The sequence below is a fragment of the Fusarium sambucinum genome, chromosome III (genome assembly GCF_050947815.1).
Source record: "Fusarium sambucinum isolate potato_lamoka chromosome III, whole genome shotgun sequence".
Classification (NCBI taxonomy): Eukaryota; Fungi; Ascomycota; class Sordariomycetes; order Hypocreales; family Nectriaceae; genus Fusarium; species Fusarium sambucinum.
In genome coordinates this window covers 53736-71036 of record NC_139292.1, presented here as the reverse complement: position 1 = coordinate 71036, position 17301 = coordinate 53736, and the positions used below count along the sequence as shown (strand labels likewise).

General features: G+C 46.9%; 8 protein-coding genes across 8 annotated transcripts; 4 read left to right on the top strand and 4 right to left on the bottom strand.

Moving 5' to 3' along the window:
- Nucleotides 1-480: 480 nt before the first annotated feature.
- FSST1_010174 (glycoside hydrolase) lies at nt 481-1257 on the top strand (the record flags this gene model as incomplete). The annotated part of the gene is made up of 1 exon (XM_083233179.1): nt 481-1257. One exon carries the CDS (start codon nt 481-483, stop codon nt 1255-1257), a length of 777 nt encoding a protein of 258 aa, XP_083079870.1.
- A 562-nt stretch (nt 1258-1819) lies between these two features.
- On the top strand, nt 1820-3043 carry FSST1_010173 (Intradiol ring-cleavage dioxygenase; the record flags this gene model as incomplete). Its single annotated transcript, XM_083233178.1, has 2 exons — nt 1820-2072; nt 2127-3043. 2 exons carry the CDS (start codon nt 1820-1822, stop codon nt 3041-3043), a joined length of 1170 nt encoding a protein of 389 aa, XP_083079869.1.
- Nucleotides 3044-5381: 2338 nt separating this feature from the next.
- FSST1_010172 (uncharacterized protein) lies at nt 5382-6197 on the top strand (the record flags this gene model as incomplete). The annotated part of the gene is made up of 1 exon (XM_083233177.1): nt 5382-6197. The coding sequence occupies one exon, from the start codon at nt 5382-5384 to the stop codon at nt 6195-6197; it is 816 nt and encodes a 271-aa protein (XP_083079868.1).
- A 1154-nt stretch (nt 6198-7351) lies between these two features.
- FSST1_010171 (Six-hairpin glycosidase-like protein) lies at nt 7352-9809 on the bottom strand (the record flags this gene model as incomplete). The annotated part of the gene is made up of 2 exons (XM_083233176.1): nt 7352-9481; nt 9552-9809. 2 exons carry the CDS (start codon nt 9807-9809, stop codon nt 7352-7354), a joined length of 2388 nt encoding a protein of 795 aa, XP_083079867.1.
- Nucleotides 9810-10340: 531 nt separating this feature from the next.
- FSST1_010170 (uncharacterized protein) lies at nt 10341-12106 on the bottom strand (the record flags this gene model as incomplete). The annotated part of the gene is made up of 3 exons (XM_083233174.1): nt 10341-10988; nt 11037-11254; nt 11299-12106. 3 exons carry the CDS (start codon nt 12104-12106, stop codon nt 10341-10343), a joined length of 1674 nt encoding a protein of 557 aa, XP_083079866.1.
- A 900-nt stretch (nt 12107-13006) lies between these two features.
- On the top strand, nt 13007-14311 carry FSST1_010169 (uncharacterized protein; the record flags this gene model as incomplete). The annotated part of the gene is made up of 3 exons (XM_083233173.1): nt 13007-13482; nt 13540-14157; nt 14212-14311. 3 exons carry the CDS (start codon nt 13007-13009, stop codon nt 14309-14311), a joined length of 1194 nt encoding a protein of 397 aa, XP_083079865.1.
- Nucleotides 14312-14584: 273 nt separating this feature from the next.
- On the bottom strand, nt 14585-14785 carry FSST1_010168 (uncharacterized protein; the record flags this gene model as incomplete). Its single annotated transcript, XM_083233172.1, has 1 exon — nt 14585-14785. One exon carries the CDS (start codon nt 14783-14785, stop codon nt 14585-14587), a length of 201 nt encoding a protein of 66 aa, XP_083079864.1.
- Nucleotides 14786-15592: 807 nt separating this feature from the next.
- FSST1_010167 (amino acid permease-domain-containing protein) lies at nt 15593-17265 on the bottom strand (the record flags this gene model as incomplete). The annotated part of the gene is made up of 2 exons (XM_083233171.1): nt 15593-16120; nt 16177-17265. The coding sequence occupies 2 exons, from the start codon at nt 17263-17265 to the stop codon at nt 15593-15595; spliced, it is 1617 nt and encodes a 538-aa protein (XP_083079863.1).
- Between the last annotated feature and the right edge of the window lie 36 nt (nt 17266-17301).

The following is a 17301-nucleotide window of genomic DNA, read 5'->3' as shown; positions in this document are numbered from 1 at the left end:
GTGCGTGCTGCATCGTTCCATTACAACCATCCTCTAACGGGGAACCGGGTGGCTGAAGATGATTTACAGGCTCCGGAGTGAAGAGATTCTGCGAGTAGTGCACCGCCGGCGAGAGTTATCAATGATTCGAGTATTTCATGCTCAGTGTCACTATAGCATTTGCTTCATTGTAAGACGTTATTTCCCGGCTCTTCAACATGTCAACTGGATTGATATCGTTTCAAATCATTCACAGAGTTTCTAAAATAGATCATCAGGAAGGAAATTTGCCGATCGGATTGTTCCGTTTCAAGAAGGGATTTGCGGAACATAGCCTCCCGAAGGGAATTGCTGGCTATTAGCCATTCTGCCTATTCTCGTTAAAAGACCAATATGGGACAATAGAAGACAGTCATAAATCTATAAAAGGAAGAATTATCAACTTCGGTGCTGGTTACACCTAAACAAGGTCAGTTCCGACTAATTTCCACATTGTACAAAATGGTCTTTACTACGTTTCGTTCCTTCAGTCTCGGCGCTCTCATTCTCATGCCTGGAGTCTTGTCTCACGGCCATGTATCCGAGGTAATCATTGATAATACAAGCTACTACGGTCATGACCCCACCAAAGTTCCCTACGGACCTCAACCTGAGAGTATCACCTGGACAAACGGTGCCAAAGACAACGGCTTTGTAACCTCCACTGCCAACGCGCTATCTTCCCTAGACATCATATGCCACCTCAATGCCACCAACGGGCATCTAACAGCAAATGTCACTGCTGGCGCGACTATCACGGTGCGTTGGTCGGACTGGCCACAAGCTCATTGGGGACCTGTGTTGGACTACATGGCGCGTTGTCCGAACAATGATTGCACGACAGTTGACAAAGCCAAATTGAAGTTTTTCAAGATTGACGAGCTGGGTCAATTGACGCGAGGAACTGTACCTGGTTCGCCAGGGTACTGGGCAAACAACAAACTTCGAGATGCGAATTTCACATGGAATATTACAATCCCGGCCAAGCTAGCTCCTGGAAGCTATGTTCTTAGACATGAAGTCATTGCACTTCATGCTGGCGGCGCTGAAGGATCAACACAAATGTATCCTCAGTGTGTCAATCTTGTTGTTGAGGGAGATGGTACTGTGCAGCCTGATGGTGTGTTTGCTACAGACCTGTATTTTTCTAAAGATCCGGGCTTGTTGCATAATGTTTTTGTGGATGAGTGGAGCAGTGCAGAATATGTGATTCCCGGACCTTCGGTAATTAAATTCTAGTCAGCTTGCGACTGAGTAAAGACAAATCGAATTGGACTCTTGACGGATTCTCTCTACCTGTTCCTAGTTCCTAAGTGTTGTTATTATGCTTACTCCAAGAAGTTGTAGATTCGGGCAGTAAATTACGGGACCATCTTGAGCTTCAATGAAACATCAATTACACTTCTATCAAATCCTTCCCCTGTCCAACACCTTTTTGCTAACCCAATACAATGCTGTGGGTACAAAGCATTGACCAGTAAAATCCCCCCAGTTAACAATTACGCGTCCGAGGAGAAAAACTAAGCGCAGCCTCGATTAGCGCTAGACTAGCTCCCGCTTGGAATGCCGGGAACACGACTTTTTTGTTCGGGTTGTGGGATATCGGAGACACGAATATCGTGGAGAACTTGACGCGAGGGAGTTACCGCCACTTGCAGCTTACGCATTTGAGATTCATGCATGAACAAGTATCGGACCGCTGCAGCAGACATTTTGTTATATATAGGTCCAAGATGTCGTCTTTAACATACAATTCATCAACAGTTTCCCAATCCTCCTTACTCTCCATTCATTTCTCATCATGGTTTCCCTCAAGACTCTCGTTTCTACTGGTCTCCTCCTGGCCAACGTTGCCACAGCTCATCCTGGCGAAAAACATGACCATGAGCACATCAAGAGACAGATTCAGGCTCGAGACGTCGCGGCCAACCTCGGTCAGAGATCATTGAATGCATGCTCTGGTTCTGAGCATGCGAATGCCCTCAAGGCTCGGTCCATTTCGCGTCGCGCCAAAAAGGTGCAAGAGCTTCGAAAGAAACTCGGTATCAAGTCTTGTAAGTTTTCCAGATGCTAGATCTGTCCTTCAAATTTGGCTAACTTCCCAACAGCTCCCAAAAAGCACCGTCGCGATGAAGATGCCCTTGCTGCATGGGAGGCAGTAAACCACAACAAGACCGGTATTTCCAAGTACGACATGTTCACTCCCCTCGAGACAATCTTTGGCGCCAACTCCAGCTGTATCTTGTCCCCTGAGATCACTGCTGGCCCATACTACATCGTCGGCGAATATCTACGATCCAACGTCATCGAGGAAGAACACTGTGATGGTGTTCCCGTGTTCCTCGAGGTACAATACGTCGATGTGACTACTTGCGGCGGAGTCCCCAACCTGGCTACGGATGTCTGGAACTGTAATGCTACAGGCGTTTACTCTGGCGTGAGCTCCCAAGCTGGCCTCAACACTACCTTCCTCCGTGGTATCCAGATCACCGATCACGATGGTGTAGTCCAGTTCGAGACTATCTTCCCTGGACACTACGAAGGTCGCGCTACCCACACCCATCTCCTCACTCACTCCAATGCATCGGTTTCTTCCAACGGCACCATCCAGAACTGGGATACTCCTGTTTCCCACATTGGACAGCTCTTTTGGCCCGAGGACCTGCGCGAAGAGGTTGAGGCTCTTGCGCCCTACAACACCAACACGGTTGAAGTGACCACTAACGAAGAGGATATGTGGTCGGTTCTCCAGGCTGATGAGTCTTATGATCCTTTCCCTCAATATGTCTATCTTGGCGACACCGTTCAGGAAGGAATCTTCGCTTGGATTCAGATTGGTATCAACACCACTGTGGACTACTCTTCCGATGAATACTATGGTGTTGCCGGATATTTGGATGGTAAGGGTGGTCATGCCCTGGACAGTGGTATTGGTGGTGGTGGTGGTGGTGGTCAAGGTGGTGGTCCTCCTGGTGGCAGTGGAACTCCCCCTGCAGGCCAGCCTACTCCCACCCCCTCGTCCTAGATATAGGAAGCAGTCTAATGGTGTTATTCATCTTTGCATTTACGTAGATCCTTACTTTATATACAAGTTATTGTAGAATATCAGACTCAAGAGCATTATTTTACTTCGTCTAGTGAAGCATACTGTGCAATATAAATTATTTAATAGATGAACGAATGCATCAAGAGACATTTCTCTCACTGTTATTTATAGTTACTTCCCCCCGATTAGAAAAAGAACAACGAACAACTTCACTTCGATGTTCCAAGCTATTAAAGAGTGGGTAATAACTTGTACACTTAAACTACTGCGGACTATTTGCTTTTGACTATTTAAGTCTTATATTCATAGTGGTCCAGGGTATGGGAATTCAGATGGGAAAGCTAAGTATAGTTAACTGTGCTTGTGGCCCGAGCGCCTTGCAGTAAAAATAACCCCAGTCCGATAAGATAAGCATACTTCATCATGTCCAACGTTATCGATAACGGATATAACGGCGGATAAAAATAGTCAGATAAACTCCAGCCAGATACTGGTATGAAGCGCTTCATCCTCTGGTATAATCCATGATTATAGTATCACAAAGAACTACGTTATTCTTACCATGATTATACTAGAATGCACCCAGAATGGTTAGAAAAAGGTGGAAACATTGGGCTTGGGATGCAATTGGCGTTATTCCATGAAGGAACTGGAACCCGACAGATATTGCATGGTTTCACTCAGACAACGGTAAGTCAAGCACAGCTTAAACGTAAAACAATTGTGTGATGATGATACAACTACAGCATTCCATCAACATGTTACTGGATGTTATAAAGATGAACAACGAAATATTGAGTCAATCTCACTGTCGCCGAAGGAGACGTATTCTTCTTCTTCCCATTAGAGGTTGATTGAACAGTCAGTGCCGTAAAGTGGAACCGCCTGAATAGCATGACCTAGCGCTGGACCTCTGACCCCAAGAGCCCCGCAAGAACAAGGGTTCAACCAACCCCAATCTGGAACACAAGCGATGGATGAAGTGCAGCAAAAGCATTTGTTGGGTTGTTCAAGACGAATTTTGAAGCTGCGGTAGCTGGCGACCCGATGGACGAGAACAAGAATCATGGCCCACTGGCGGAATAGATCCAGTACAACAAAGTGCGCGCGTACATTGACATAGGTAAAGCATCTGGTAAGCGTATCTTGGGCATTGCTGCGGACAATTCGTTAAACGGTTATCTGATCCATCTCACGATCTTCATTGAAACTGACGAATAGGCGACGATTATGAAATAGTAATCTTCGGACATGTCGTGAATATTAACACTTCCAAGACTGAAGCCAAGGTAATTAATAAATCTAATAATACGGAATTTGGGTTGTATCTACTGTATATAGCAGGAACATTGACAGGGCGCGCGCATTGCGAAGAGGTTGGAAGCTGGTACTGTGGTGGTCAATTGCACAAGTCTTAGACAAGGAAAAGGGTCGCTATTTGGTGGGTACAAGGGTGGTTTTAGTGGGGTTGGTAGGGAAGGAACAACAGTTTGCTCTGACAATTTCTTGGAGACAACGCCTGTATTGGTAAGTTGGGGGATTTTTAGGGTAGTGATGAATGAGACATTTGTAAAGAATTCTAGTCCCGACATAGTCCCAACGTCAGAAATCTAGTCATAAAAAACATCATATTGAGTTTTTGTTATTTGTATCTGTAGGAGGATGATCTCAGATATTGTTTACCCATGGTCTCAGACTGCAGTCTGTGTTACGCAGTCAAAGTTCTTAGTTGTGGCGGCCAGATCAAGTCAATACCTGATCATGCACCAAGGGCTAATTTAGAAAGGCCTATAGTACGCTATGACACATGCACTGCTGTGGAAAAATACAGGCTCAAATCAACCATGACACTCTTTGATCAGAACAACGGATTAGGATTAGAACAATTCGGCGAATCTACCGTTGTCGCAAAACATTGGAAACTTCCAGAGTAATCATGAAAAAGGTACTGTATGACAAGTATAGAGTTATGTTCATGCTGTTCAAAGGCAAAGAACAACGTTGGACGAGAACACTGAGCATTGTTCGTCTGAACAGCGTAACGCGATCAAAGAAGTTATCGAACACAGAACAGAAGACTCACTTATTCGAATGAACAATTGACATATTCCTCAGCGCTTGTAGTCTGCGCAAACTGGAGTGTATGTTCGAAAGTCGTATAAAACATCTACGATTCCCCTATGGAATTCAAACTTTCTCATCATCCACAATCGGAAACAACAACAGCTTACAACACAATCAACAACACTCAATCAACAACCAAGCACTCAATCAACAACCAAGCACTCAATCTCAAAACCCTACAGCAACCGTCAAAATGTCTTCCGCACTTTGGTCAGTTTGCCCGAGATGTCGCTTCATGCACAGATCGGATGAAGCTTGTTATCAGCCAGATGACGAGCCCCTCTCTGTCTACTCGAGCCTTACCGCCCGCGAATTTAGTCGTCAGGCTAGTCAGCGTGGTCGCGCCGCCCCGGCTCCTGCTGTGCAATATCCAATTGCTCAGCAGCCTCACCATGAACACCGCCGCGAACGTAGCCGTGGTCGTAGCCGTGGTCGGACTCTTCACCGTGATCATGACCACCATCATGCTCATGGCCAGCACCATGCCCATGGTCAACATCAGGGTCACGGACATCATCATCACCACGATGATGATCTCTCTGATTTCACTGACGATGGTAGACACCCTCCTGCTCATGGTCAACACCGTGCTCATGGTCAGCATCATGCTCATGGTCAGCATCATGCTCATGGTCAGCAACACGGCCACAGCCACAGCCACGATCATGATGATGATGATTCATCCTCTGACGATGATTCGATCCATCATGATCACCATCACCATCACGATCATAACCGCCATCGTGGTCGCGCTTCTCACCACGATCATGGCCATCGTCAATTGGGTGCGCCTCCTCCCTACGGCGCGGCTCCTCCGGGTTATGTCATGGCTCCCCAGCCCCGTGGCCGGGCCCCTCAGGGATACGGCCAAGCTCCTCAGGGATACGGCCAAGCCCCTCAAGGGTACGCCGTTCAGCCTCTTCCGGGGCGAGGTCAAGCTCCTGAGGGCTATGGCCAACCCCGCCAGGGCTACAACCAGCGTCGCTCTGGCAGCGACCGCTATCAGTAAATGTGATGTGCTGTAAGCACCTCACAGTATTACTGGAGGCGTCGAGTAGTTGTCGACAGCTTCAAGCTGTAGGATGATACTCAAAAAGAGAAGAAGAGGAGGAAATGGAAGAGAACAAGGAAGGGGAAGAAGAGAAGAGCAGGATGGGGATTCTCAAGTGACTAGAATGTTTCGCGCGTCACGAACCCCAGAGAGTAGAAAAGGAAGAAAAGAATAAACAAAGTTGAAAAACACACATATACATGTCCATATGACTAAGTGATCTAAGCCTCCTAAGATATGTAAATGCAGACAGTGTACCAGCAAATTTGCTAAACTTCTTATACCTACTGTCTAAGCTGGCCACCTTGAACATTTTACCGCTGGCTCTTTTAATTGAGATGGATATAGTAATGTGAGTCCCTAATTCACTCTTTCTTATACGACTTTTGCGCTACTCCAAGCGCGTTACGACTCGACCCAACTCAGGCTGCGAGCAGACATGTTGAATGGAACACTGCATACGCCTTGGAGCCGAGATTGTATGTTGGACGATGGAAAATGTAGTATTCCACTCAGCAGCCATCAAGTTCTATCCCATCTTAGTGAAGTACTCCATGGGACGAGCTCAGAAGTATTCAACGACAGTGCTATGCTTGATATGCGACGGGACAAAGCAGTGCTGGGCGTGTCTAGCGGTGCCTTAACAATCTACTATATATGCATATTCTCACAAGACTGCTATGACGATCGAGGGAGAATAATCGTGATCTCCCCAGGAAGGGCATGCGTCGATGGCGTTATCTAACATTGTCTTCACATCCAGGATAGGAACTAATCCACTAAGCTCACAGTCGATCATCCTCAGTCAATGTCTGCATACTCTGTTTGCTCTATGTGATTGCGGACGAACATGCAATCATTCAATAGACAGGAGACTAAAGCTAGGCGATGCTGAGCCAGAGACTAAAGTATTTCTCTCTGGCTTCGTGCCTCCTTCTATCAATACCGAACGGGTGCTATCCTCCAAGCACTCAAAGGTAATAAACTTGAGCAAGTGCTTTCATATATTATTGAGAACAATGTTATTACTATTCTTCTCAAGCATAAAAGCTACAGTTAGTAAAAAATACATTCTGAACTTAGTAGATGAAGTGAAGAAATAATGAATAGCCCTACTCCCTCATTTGGACCACCTCGATCTGTTCACCATCACGAACAGCGAACTTGTTCTTCTTGACAATCTTTCCGTTGACCTTGAACACACTGTCCTTGGCAGACACAGGAAGTAACTCAGGAAGATAAACAGTACCGTGCGTTCCCTTGTCGCCCACAACTTGAACCTTCATGTGCAAAAGATCGGATACCAGCTTCCACTCAACTTCAATGGTACCCTTGTCGGTCGGAACACGACCCCTTGCCCATTCGAGGCCAAGAAGCGTGGGTTGTACTTTCCACTCGGCGAATCCTGGCTTAACAACTTGTACTCCAAGAACCCACTTGCTCAATTCAGCGGTAGGTCCAGCTGCCCATCCGTGGCAAAGAGATGTCATGATACCAAGTCCAGGTGTACCGTCCGGGTCAAGGGTCTCCCAGAAAGTGTTCGTATAATTCGCGTTGGAGGGGTTTGCCATAGGCGCCCACAATGTCTTGAGTAGCTGTTTAGCAGTGCGTTGATTACCAGACTCAAAGGCTGCTCGAAGATGGTATGCGGATGAGAAAGGGCTGATCTTCTGAACAAAGCCAGATTCGACGGTACCATTGCTAAAAGCAAGAGGTCCGGCGGGGAGCTGAAGCTCTGCTTCCATGGTCTTCAGAAGCGATTCAGCAGAAATGCCATTGCTCTGGGGAATGCCAGCCAGAATAGCCAAAGCGTTTGCATCTTGAGAGAATCCGGTCTTGATCTCGTTACTGAGAACATAAGCTCCCATTGTCTCGTTCCAGAGCTGCTTGTGGATGGCCTTGCGAAGGTTCTTGAGGCGAGTCTGATACTTGCCCGTGCTTACACCACCCGCCTTGAGGAACGTCTCTGTTTGCTGGAGAGAGTAGGCGTACAGAGCGTTGAACTTGGTACTGGCGCCTGTCTGCGAAGGGTCGTAGTAGTTCCAGTCACCGGTCAATGAAGCATCGTCGATAGTGAAAACACCATCCTTCAACTGAGAATGAGCCCATTCCAACATGGCAACTGCTCGGGGAGCCCATTCCCTGGCAAATATCTCGTTACCGAGGACCTCGTAGTTGGTGGCAAGACCATTGAGGAAATTGAAAGAGTAGCCAATGAGACCAGTGATATTGATGTCGAGGGGTTTGGGTAAAGGTGCTTGCTGGATCTTGGCATTGGGGATCCAGAACCCAGCGGTTGTCTGGTATGATCCAACAAGATCGAGAGAACCTTCGACGAATGACTTTCCGTAGGTACTGGCAAAGGTGGATGAGATTGCGATATCGAGGTCACCAGAGTAAGCAATTCGATCACGTCGTGAACCGTCAACAATGGTGTCCAAAGGGTTGGTGCCCATGAAGAAATCATCAAGGAAGGATCTGTCTTTCAGAGTAGAAGAATAGATCTCGACGCCATCGAGTGTGGTAGCGCGGAGGTTACGGTAGTAAGCGGAGTGACCAAGAGGTGCACCGAGACCGAATGAGCCGTAGAACTTCTCTGTTTGTGTGAACTTGAGAGCTGTCTGGTTGTTGATGGACACTTCGATGTCAGTTATGTTGACACGTGCGTGGACCGAAACCCATTCGCCGATGTTCAGTTTAGTGGGGACGACGCCAGAAGAGGAGGTGCTAGATGAGATGACACCAGTCTCGACGTTGCAGGTGATCAGAACAGCCTCGTTCAGCGTATCCGAAAGAACAGAAAATACAAACTCGCCAGTCAAAGGCTTAACCTCAAAGTCAATCTCGTAACTGGTAGCCTGAGCTATAGCAGGGTTACTCAAAGCCTGAGGAGCTGCATTCTCCACCAAAGCTCCTTCATCAGTCACTTGCCAGAAGTCTGGAACACTGTTCTTGGGGATCTCAGTAAGTTGGGCTGTTCTGGCACCTGTGTACCAAATGCGGGTCAAGTCCTTGTCAGAACATTCGAATGATCCGGGGAGTTCCGTAAGGGGTGTTGTATGGACTGTTGGCTTGACTCCCACACGCTCAAGTTGGAGGCTCCCAGCACTGGAAAGGTTCAACTTTTCGTAGCGAAAGGCACCCTGAACAAGTCGATTGGCGATCAGTCCAGGCTCGGAAATGTTGTACTTGTTGACGCGATAGGTTTCCATGGCCGCTGCAAGGGGAAGAGGTCCATCGCTCTAGAAAGATGAGTTAGTGGATGAAGTAGTGGCTGCAGTAGTGGCTGCAGTAAAGAAATGTTTCACGTACCGCATATCTGCTAAGAGCAGCTTTGGATTCAGCAAAGGTAAGCTCGAAGCCAGACGTATCACCTGATGCCGCAACTACTTTGAACGTGGGATGACCCTCCACACTGTGACCATAGTCAAGAACCACGATGTCGGCCTTAGAGCCATCGGAGGAAAGATTGATGATATCGTCACTTCCGTAAATGATAGTGTTGTTGGTTGACTTGGAGAGTACGTGACTCGTCTGAAGCAGCAAGGCTGCCGCAACATGAGGATGCATTGGAGTGAAGGTTTGTAAAAATGAAAGAAATGCTAAATGTTTGAATGAAAGTATTCGAAGTAGAAAGCTGAATGAGAGTGTTGTGTTTCTTCAGATTACTCTAGAGACGTCCTAACTATATATACTTTGCAAAGATTTCATGTCACGTAACTAGATCTAAAACTCATCAATGCTCAGCCTCGGCTTCTAAGCTTGGCAGCCCTTGATACATCGATCACAATCAAAGTTTCCCATATTCGATGACGAGTCTGTCATGTCGGTACTTGGCTTTGTGGGGTATTAGTGCCGACCGAGGCTAAACGAGGTTGACCGAAGTTGAGCGAGGTAGAAGCGATCGACTTCGCCATTTGAATTTATGCAACGAGATTAATTGCGGGACATGTACCTCCGTCGAAAAGCCACTATGGTTTAAACTAGTCATGATTCATTACTAATGAGATTATATTGAGTCGTGACTAGCAGTTCTAGAACACGCCGTAACTGCTGCCGTCGCTACTATTTAACCCGACGCCCCCTCATCGTTACTCAATCTTAGAACGCATAACAGATGTCCGTGATGGGCACCTCCACATGGTACAAGTTACCCTTCACCCATCGAGTCGCAAATCCATCAAGATCAAACACAAAGTCTGACTTGAGCGACACACCACATTCGCCAGGAGGAGTACTGACTGAACCACCCACGCCATCATTCGAAGCATGACCATTCTGGACTGCATCAAGACTGAACTTATTCACAATCCCAGGTGTAGCTGTAAGTCCACTGCTGAGATCAACAAGACCACCGAGTAGCTTGAAGCTAAGCTGAACAGTCAATGATGCACTCGCGTTCAACCCAACCTCCACACTCTGGCTGATGTTGGCGTAGGAGGTGTACTGTGGCTCCCATCCTGTAGCGCTGTTCTTGCTACCATCAAGAGCGTCAAGGTGGACGTTTCCAGCAGGGATGGAGATGCCAGCGCCGGCACGGACTGCGACAGCTGCTGTAGTATCAACATCGACTCCGACCGCGAAAGCAATTCCTGGTCCGAGGGAAAGAATACCAGGGACTTCGACAACGCTGAATGTAAGGGTATCGGGGTCGTAAAAGATGGATCGAGACCAAGCTTCTGCTACGTCGGCTGATAGAGCAACATCGGCATTGAAACGAGTGTTGAGATCGAAGTAAAGATGTTCCATCTAATCATGTTAGTTAATGTTTGTTGCTAATTGTAAACTGTTACTGACCTTGAACTTCCAAAAGTTGTACTTGGCACGTCCTGAGAAGGAAACGGTGGAAGAAAACTCTGCTTGCTCAGCCTTGATGCTGACAAAGGGTTCTTCACTGAAAAGGACTGTATCTTTTTCGAGGCCGGTGCCGAAGTCGAGAGATAGACTGGGGTTAAGGGTGAGGCGCTTCTGTAGCTTGGTGGCAGGGATCGAGTTGAATGACATTTCGCAGGTTTCTATCAAAGTTAGCTTCATTCTTCAACTTAAAAAGGAGACGTACCAGCAATGTCTTCCAACTTCTGCTCTGAGGCATGACAGGTTATGGACTTCTGCTCCTTGTCCGCCGTGACGCGATCGACAAGGTAGAAAGCTTGGCCGTTGGCAGCTTTACAGTTGCCCATGTTGCTTGTAATGAGGATAAAGGTGTCAAGCCATGTCTTCACAGCAGTGTTGAACGCAGTAGACTTGCCAAACTTGACCTCAATAGAGTCAGATGTGCACTCTACAGAGGTGATGGCATCAATGTAGTCTAGTACAACAGCCGGATGGTTCATGACTAGATCCATATCGATTGATCCACTAGGCCCCTTTTCGGAGGTAGTGTTCTTGTTGGCGTTGAAAGTGGAGAAGGTACCGTTGGAAGGCTTGTCAGCTGGTTTCGGGGCGTTACTGTTCTGGTCAATAACTTTGTCATCGCTCAGGTCACCGTAAGACATGGCAATCTTCTTTTTCGGGACGGCATTCTCAGGGTTACTGCAGTCAACCTTGGGGGGAGTCTTGGGAACAAAAGTAGCGGTGGTGTTGTGGTGGGCTGTGGATGATGCGTGGATTGTGGTTTGAGATGACTTGGGTCGAGTAGGAGTTGTCTTTGTTTTGACAGTGGCAGTCTCTTGAGCGGCAGAGACTAAACCGGTAGTGAGAGTAGTGGCCGTGTTGGCAGAGGCCGTCTGGGGAGGCATCTCAACGACAATGTACTTGACTGTGCAGCCACATGATTCATCAATCGAGGTGTGTATCTCCTGCGAGGCAAGTACACCGACGGAGAGCAGCCCAAGGCTGAAAAGAATGGACGAGAAGGAAGTTCTCATGGTGGAAATGAGTGAGTTACTGAATGAGTGACAAGGCGAGCCTGAGTTGGATTGAGAAGCCCAACATCTTACAGCGAATTTCTTCAAGATATACTCACTTCAAGATGATGGTGGATACGAAATAGAGTTTGTCTTGACGGTGACTTGGCTACCATCAGTCCATAACGTCAGGTATAGCATAATTCAAACATCAATAGCAAAGGCACTCTATAGGGGTCCAACTGTCACACAGCCAAGCTCATCTAGACCCTTAAAAGTGTCAAGACGGCAAAGGCCGATCCGATATGATTGCGTCTAGGCGGAATGGGGTAAGGCGTCTAACGGTGGTAAAGTGGTGGGAATAACTCATCAGGTGAGTCGTTACAATGCAGGGGTTATTCTGAGTAGAGGACCTGCCCAATTGGGTAAGCGATGTCGCAGGGGAGTATTATCACATCTTGGCATCTGATAGCCGTTCGGTAGTGAAAGTAGCTAGAATGCATGTGAATGATTGATTTGTTACGGCTGACTGCTTTGGGCGAGGGGCAGTATTCCGTCTATAGTTGGCAACTATTAATCTAAGCTTACGGCAATACTCCGGAAGTCCAACAATAGATACGGCGCAGCAGGGTGAGAATTCAACTTTATATCTACCAGTTGGTATATTTGAAGCTATTCATTGACAGATCTTGGAGGACTTAATCAGTTAAATTTAGCCAATCATGGTCTAAGTATCTAAATTATTTATTGGCTTATCAATAAACGTACGCAAAGACAATAACGCCACAAACCTCAGGCAGTCTTGCATACCTGTTCGCTACCCGGGAAGAGGGGGCTGACATTGTTTGCTTCAAAAGGGCGTCATCTTCTATTCCAACAACAACAAAGAAACTTATCCTTTACACCTCACAATCCGTGAAAATGTCCCATCAATCCCCAGACCCTCAGCTTCAATCTGCTTTCATCACGCGTTTACCTCGTGAAGTTCGCGACAAAACCTATCTTGAGATTTGGCGCTCTTGTGGTCTTCGTCAACATATCATTTGGCACCATGACAAGGACGATATAACCAAATCTCACTTCTGCCGATGGCGCTGTACAACACCCTTTGAGGTACAGGACAGGCTTCAAGCATCTCTGGATGCCAAGAGACAAGAGCATGGTATCGCTTCTAATGTGAGTTTTAATGATAAAACTTCTGCCCTACAGCTCTATTCTGCTTGGAAGAATCATTTTGCTTGCGGAGAACGTATCGCAGAGGTGCACGGTGAAAAGGCAGGTCCAGGTGTCGGCACATGTTCCTCTCGAGGGTCCTGCTGGATGAAAAACAAGCCGAACACGGAGAGTTCATCTGTATGGAGTCCGTACTTGGGCATGCTCTTGTCATGTAAAGCCATGTAGGAGCACTAACACCAACTGTGTAAATATGACTTGTTTGCTAATTATGATGTTAGATCTTCTGAGTGCATAAAGTCAATCTATGAATCGACAACCTTCATTTTCACAGATATCATCGCTCTTAATCTATTCGTTGGTTTCTGCAAAGTGCCAGAGTTTCAGCAACGAGACTTTGATGTGGCCATTCCACCACCAGCGTTTCGCACTCTGGGCAGACACCTGGAGCTATCCCTAGAACCTGTCTTCCCGATGTTGTTGCCCTGTTCATCGCCAATCATGACTTCCGAGACAAAAGAGCGCCATGGGTGTCTCGACTTCCACGGTTTGCGTCTGGATCGTATAGAGAATCTCAACACTCTTGATATCTGGATAACGGCACGCTGCACCGTACTTTTATTAGACACGGAAGCGAACAATATCGACCAGAGTCCCTACAACATCGCTCAATTGCGCATTGAGTCGCTCAAAGAGGTATTGGCACCTTTGAGTCATGTGAAGAATATCACTATGAGCATTCCTCTCAAGGACAACAACGGAGTTGAAGATGGTTATGTTGTTAACAGCGCGCCTCTCAAGATTTGGCGCCGAGGGTCAGGTGATCGTTTCCATCCTTCTTTAGTGCCAGTCTTTGAGATGGAGCGATTCAGTCGCTTTGTGCATTTTAGCACACACAGGTATGTGGGAGCAAATTGCGCGACTACTTCGGGTACTAATATATATCTTATTAGAACTATTCGTATGGCGCAAAATCCACCGTCAGTAACCAATGTTCATCTCGAGTTAGGTTTCGGTACAATTGATACTCCGAGGTTCACGTTGCAAAGGTAATGGAAACACGGCGCTCCTTAGCTAAATGGTTGAGTAGGGATCGCAAGGGCTAAGAACGACAGGGTATATGAAGTGTAGCTTATCAATTCAATCCAACGCAGCTCTAGATATTTTTTCTGTTCGTTGCGTCCAGTCAATCAGTTATGATTCTCACGATAAAAGCCAACAAGATCTATTCAGTGACAAAGCGAGGAACCTAGACTTTACCTACAAGTAAAATCATTTCTTGCAACCTGATGCGAGCAACCGTATCTCTTGTTCTAGCAATCAGCATTACTTCTTCATTTCTCTACCCTTGTTAACAGTAGTCTTCCTGTTTTGATTCAAGTCAAAAATAAGTGCTAGGATCGCCATCAGATCCGGGTTGTCCCTCAATTTGTTCTCAACATTGTTCATCCAGCCATACGCGCCAGTATCATCAGCTGGTAAGTCTTTATGACCACCGAATGCGTTGAAATTGAACAACTCTATCATTTTGGTGTGTTAATCTGTTATGTGGTTATCCATACCTCGTAATGAACTGTGGTTGCCAAGTCATTGACCAGAGAGTCAATTGTAGTGGCTTTCTTCTTATCTGTCCAGCTTTTCTAAAGTTCAGTCAATGCTCCCTTCTTCGTCGTCCCGGATCATAACAGGGGCGCTGGTAGCTGAGAAGATACGCTGTATTGCGTTATCCAATCGATATAGCTGAACCTTCACACTTGAACTACAAGATTTCGTGGAAAGAGGGTTGTAACCAGTTTGAGGAGCAGTCACCCAATGACCCAGTCGATCTGCTACAGTCTTATGCGTGCAAATTACAAGTCTTGTGAGTACAATCCTTTGTTGAGATTACTGTACTGACTTTCATCAAGGTAATAATGGCGGAGCGGGAGGATATAGAGATGCCGACTGTCTGCGATATGAGTTCTTATGTATTAAAATCATCATTATTTGTTGGTCGATGGTTATTGACGTATGAGATAGATGAGGAGATGAATTGCCTGGTTGAAGGTCTAAGTTGAAGGACTGCTTATATGATCACATGATTAAGCACGTGACAACCTTCTCGTTCACCAATCGCTACTACTAGTTACAACCTGATTTCTTATAATGAACGTATCCTAGAATTGAATGAGATAATATAGGAAACATATATGGGAAATGAAAGCCCAAAGGCTAGAGCATGGCATGTTGACATGTTGAAATTTCACAATCGACAATCGTCATCTTCATAACGGTAGCACAAGGAATCACTGTGGATACTAGAACAATATCTCGACAATATATTCACTACCGTATCTATGATCTGTATCGTAGTCTCGTGATGGTCGTCCCGTCGGCCAAAACATCTGTCTCCTCTTCCAACCTCGTCCCTCGCCAACTCGGTACACCTATTGTCCACACATACCAGTACACCACTCCGACTACCAGAATAACCCATGAAAATACAGCATACGTCGCGTAAAACACGTCCCCATCGTAATCCAGCGGAGGGAAGAATGGAGCTACTATCAAGGCGCAGCTCATGGCGATTCTCAACCCCACAGCGACCATCCATGCTTTAAACGGTCGCTTGAGGTCTGGACGCTGCAGGCGAAGCTTGAGAAGGCCGATTGCTATGGCTAGGCCGATCAATTGCCCCGCGTAGCCATCGATATCCAGAATGAATGAGTAGATCGTGTTGGACGGTGGGAGGACCATGACGAGGAATGATGGTATATAGTGTATGAAGAAGCCACCCATGGGTGAATTGAATGGTCGAGATGATGATAGAATAGAAGAGTAAGGAATGAAGCCTTGTCGCGCAATCTCTTGCTTCATACGTGCCTAATACCCACGGTTAGTATACCATCGCTCAGTAGATTCTATCGGTGAAAACATACCATAGCGAAAGCAACAACCATAACATTCCCAACCGCAGACAGGGCCACAGCAGTAGGAAGAACAATCCGCCCAAAACTTGATCCAAATAACCTCTCGAAAAACAGCGCAGCGATAAGTTCACCACTCTCTCTGATCTCCCCGATCGGCACGACCAACAGGTATGCCACATTGATGAGCATGTACAAACCGCATGACGTGGCCAGGGCAGTCAACGCGACAGATCTCAATGTCCGAACAGGATGCTTGACCTCGTTCATGACATTTGCAGCGTTGTCGAGACCTGCGAAGGAGTAGAAAACTTTGAAGAGACTCGTTGCAATGACACCCCAACTCCAGCTGCTGTCCTCCCATAAATGCTCCCACGAAAGTTGACCGGTCGGAGCAGCGCTTATATCCGGTCGGATAATGACAACGTAGAAGCCCGAGATGATCATAAAGACTATGATGCCAATCTTGACCCAGCCCAGGACATTCTGTATCTTGATCCCAGCATTGGGGAAAATACTGTGCGTAACACATACAAACGTAAGCAATCCCACAGCAAGACTCTTCCTCAGCTCGTCGCTCGGCTCATTAACTCCGAGCGCAAATAACGCATACTGGCTAAACACAACACAATTACTAGCCGTAAATCCCAGAATCACTGCATACATAGCAAACAGCGTCGAAGCGAGCAACCTGGGCCGGCGGTATGCAAACTCAAGGTAGACTTTATCGCCGCCCGACCGGGGTAGCATGCAGCCAAACTCTAGAGACACACCAAGGCCGCACGCCGCGATAAAAGCGCCGAGGAGCCAGAGTAATAGAGATAGACCGGGGCTTCCGACGGATTGCACGATTGTGCCGGGCGTAGCAAAGATACCACTGCCAACGACACGGGATATCACGAGAACGTAGGCGCTCTGCCATGAGAGGTTGCGACCGATGGTGGATGTCTCTGGGAGGACGTCATCTTCTACATCGCGGCTGGGTTGAACATCCCCAGCAGTTTCGCCATCGTGATGCGGAGATGATGAGTCATTTGATGTTGACTTATATGAGCTTTGTCGCGGATGTAGCAGCGGCGTGGCTGCTGATGGGTTAGACATGGTGTATATGTTACGAATTTATTTTCTTCAAGACAT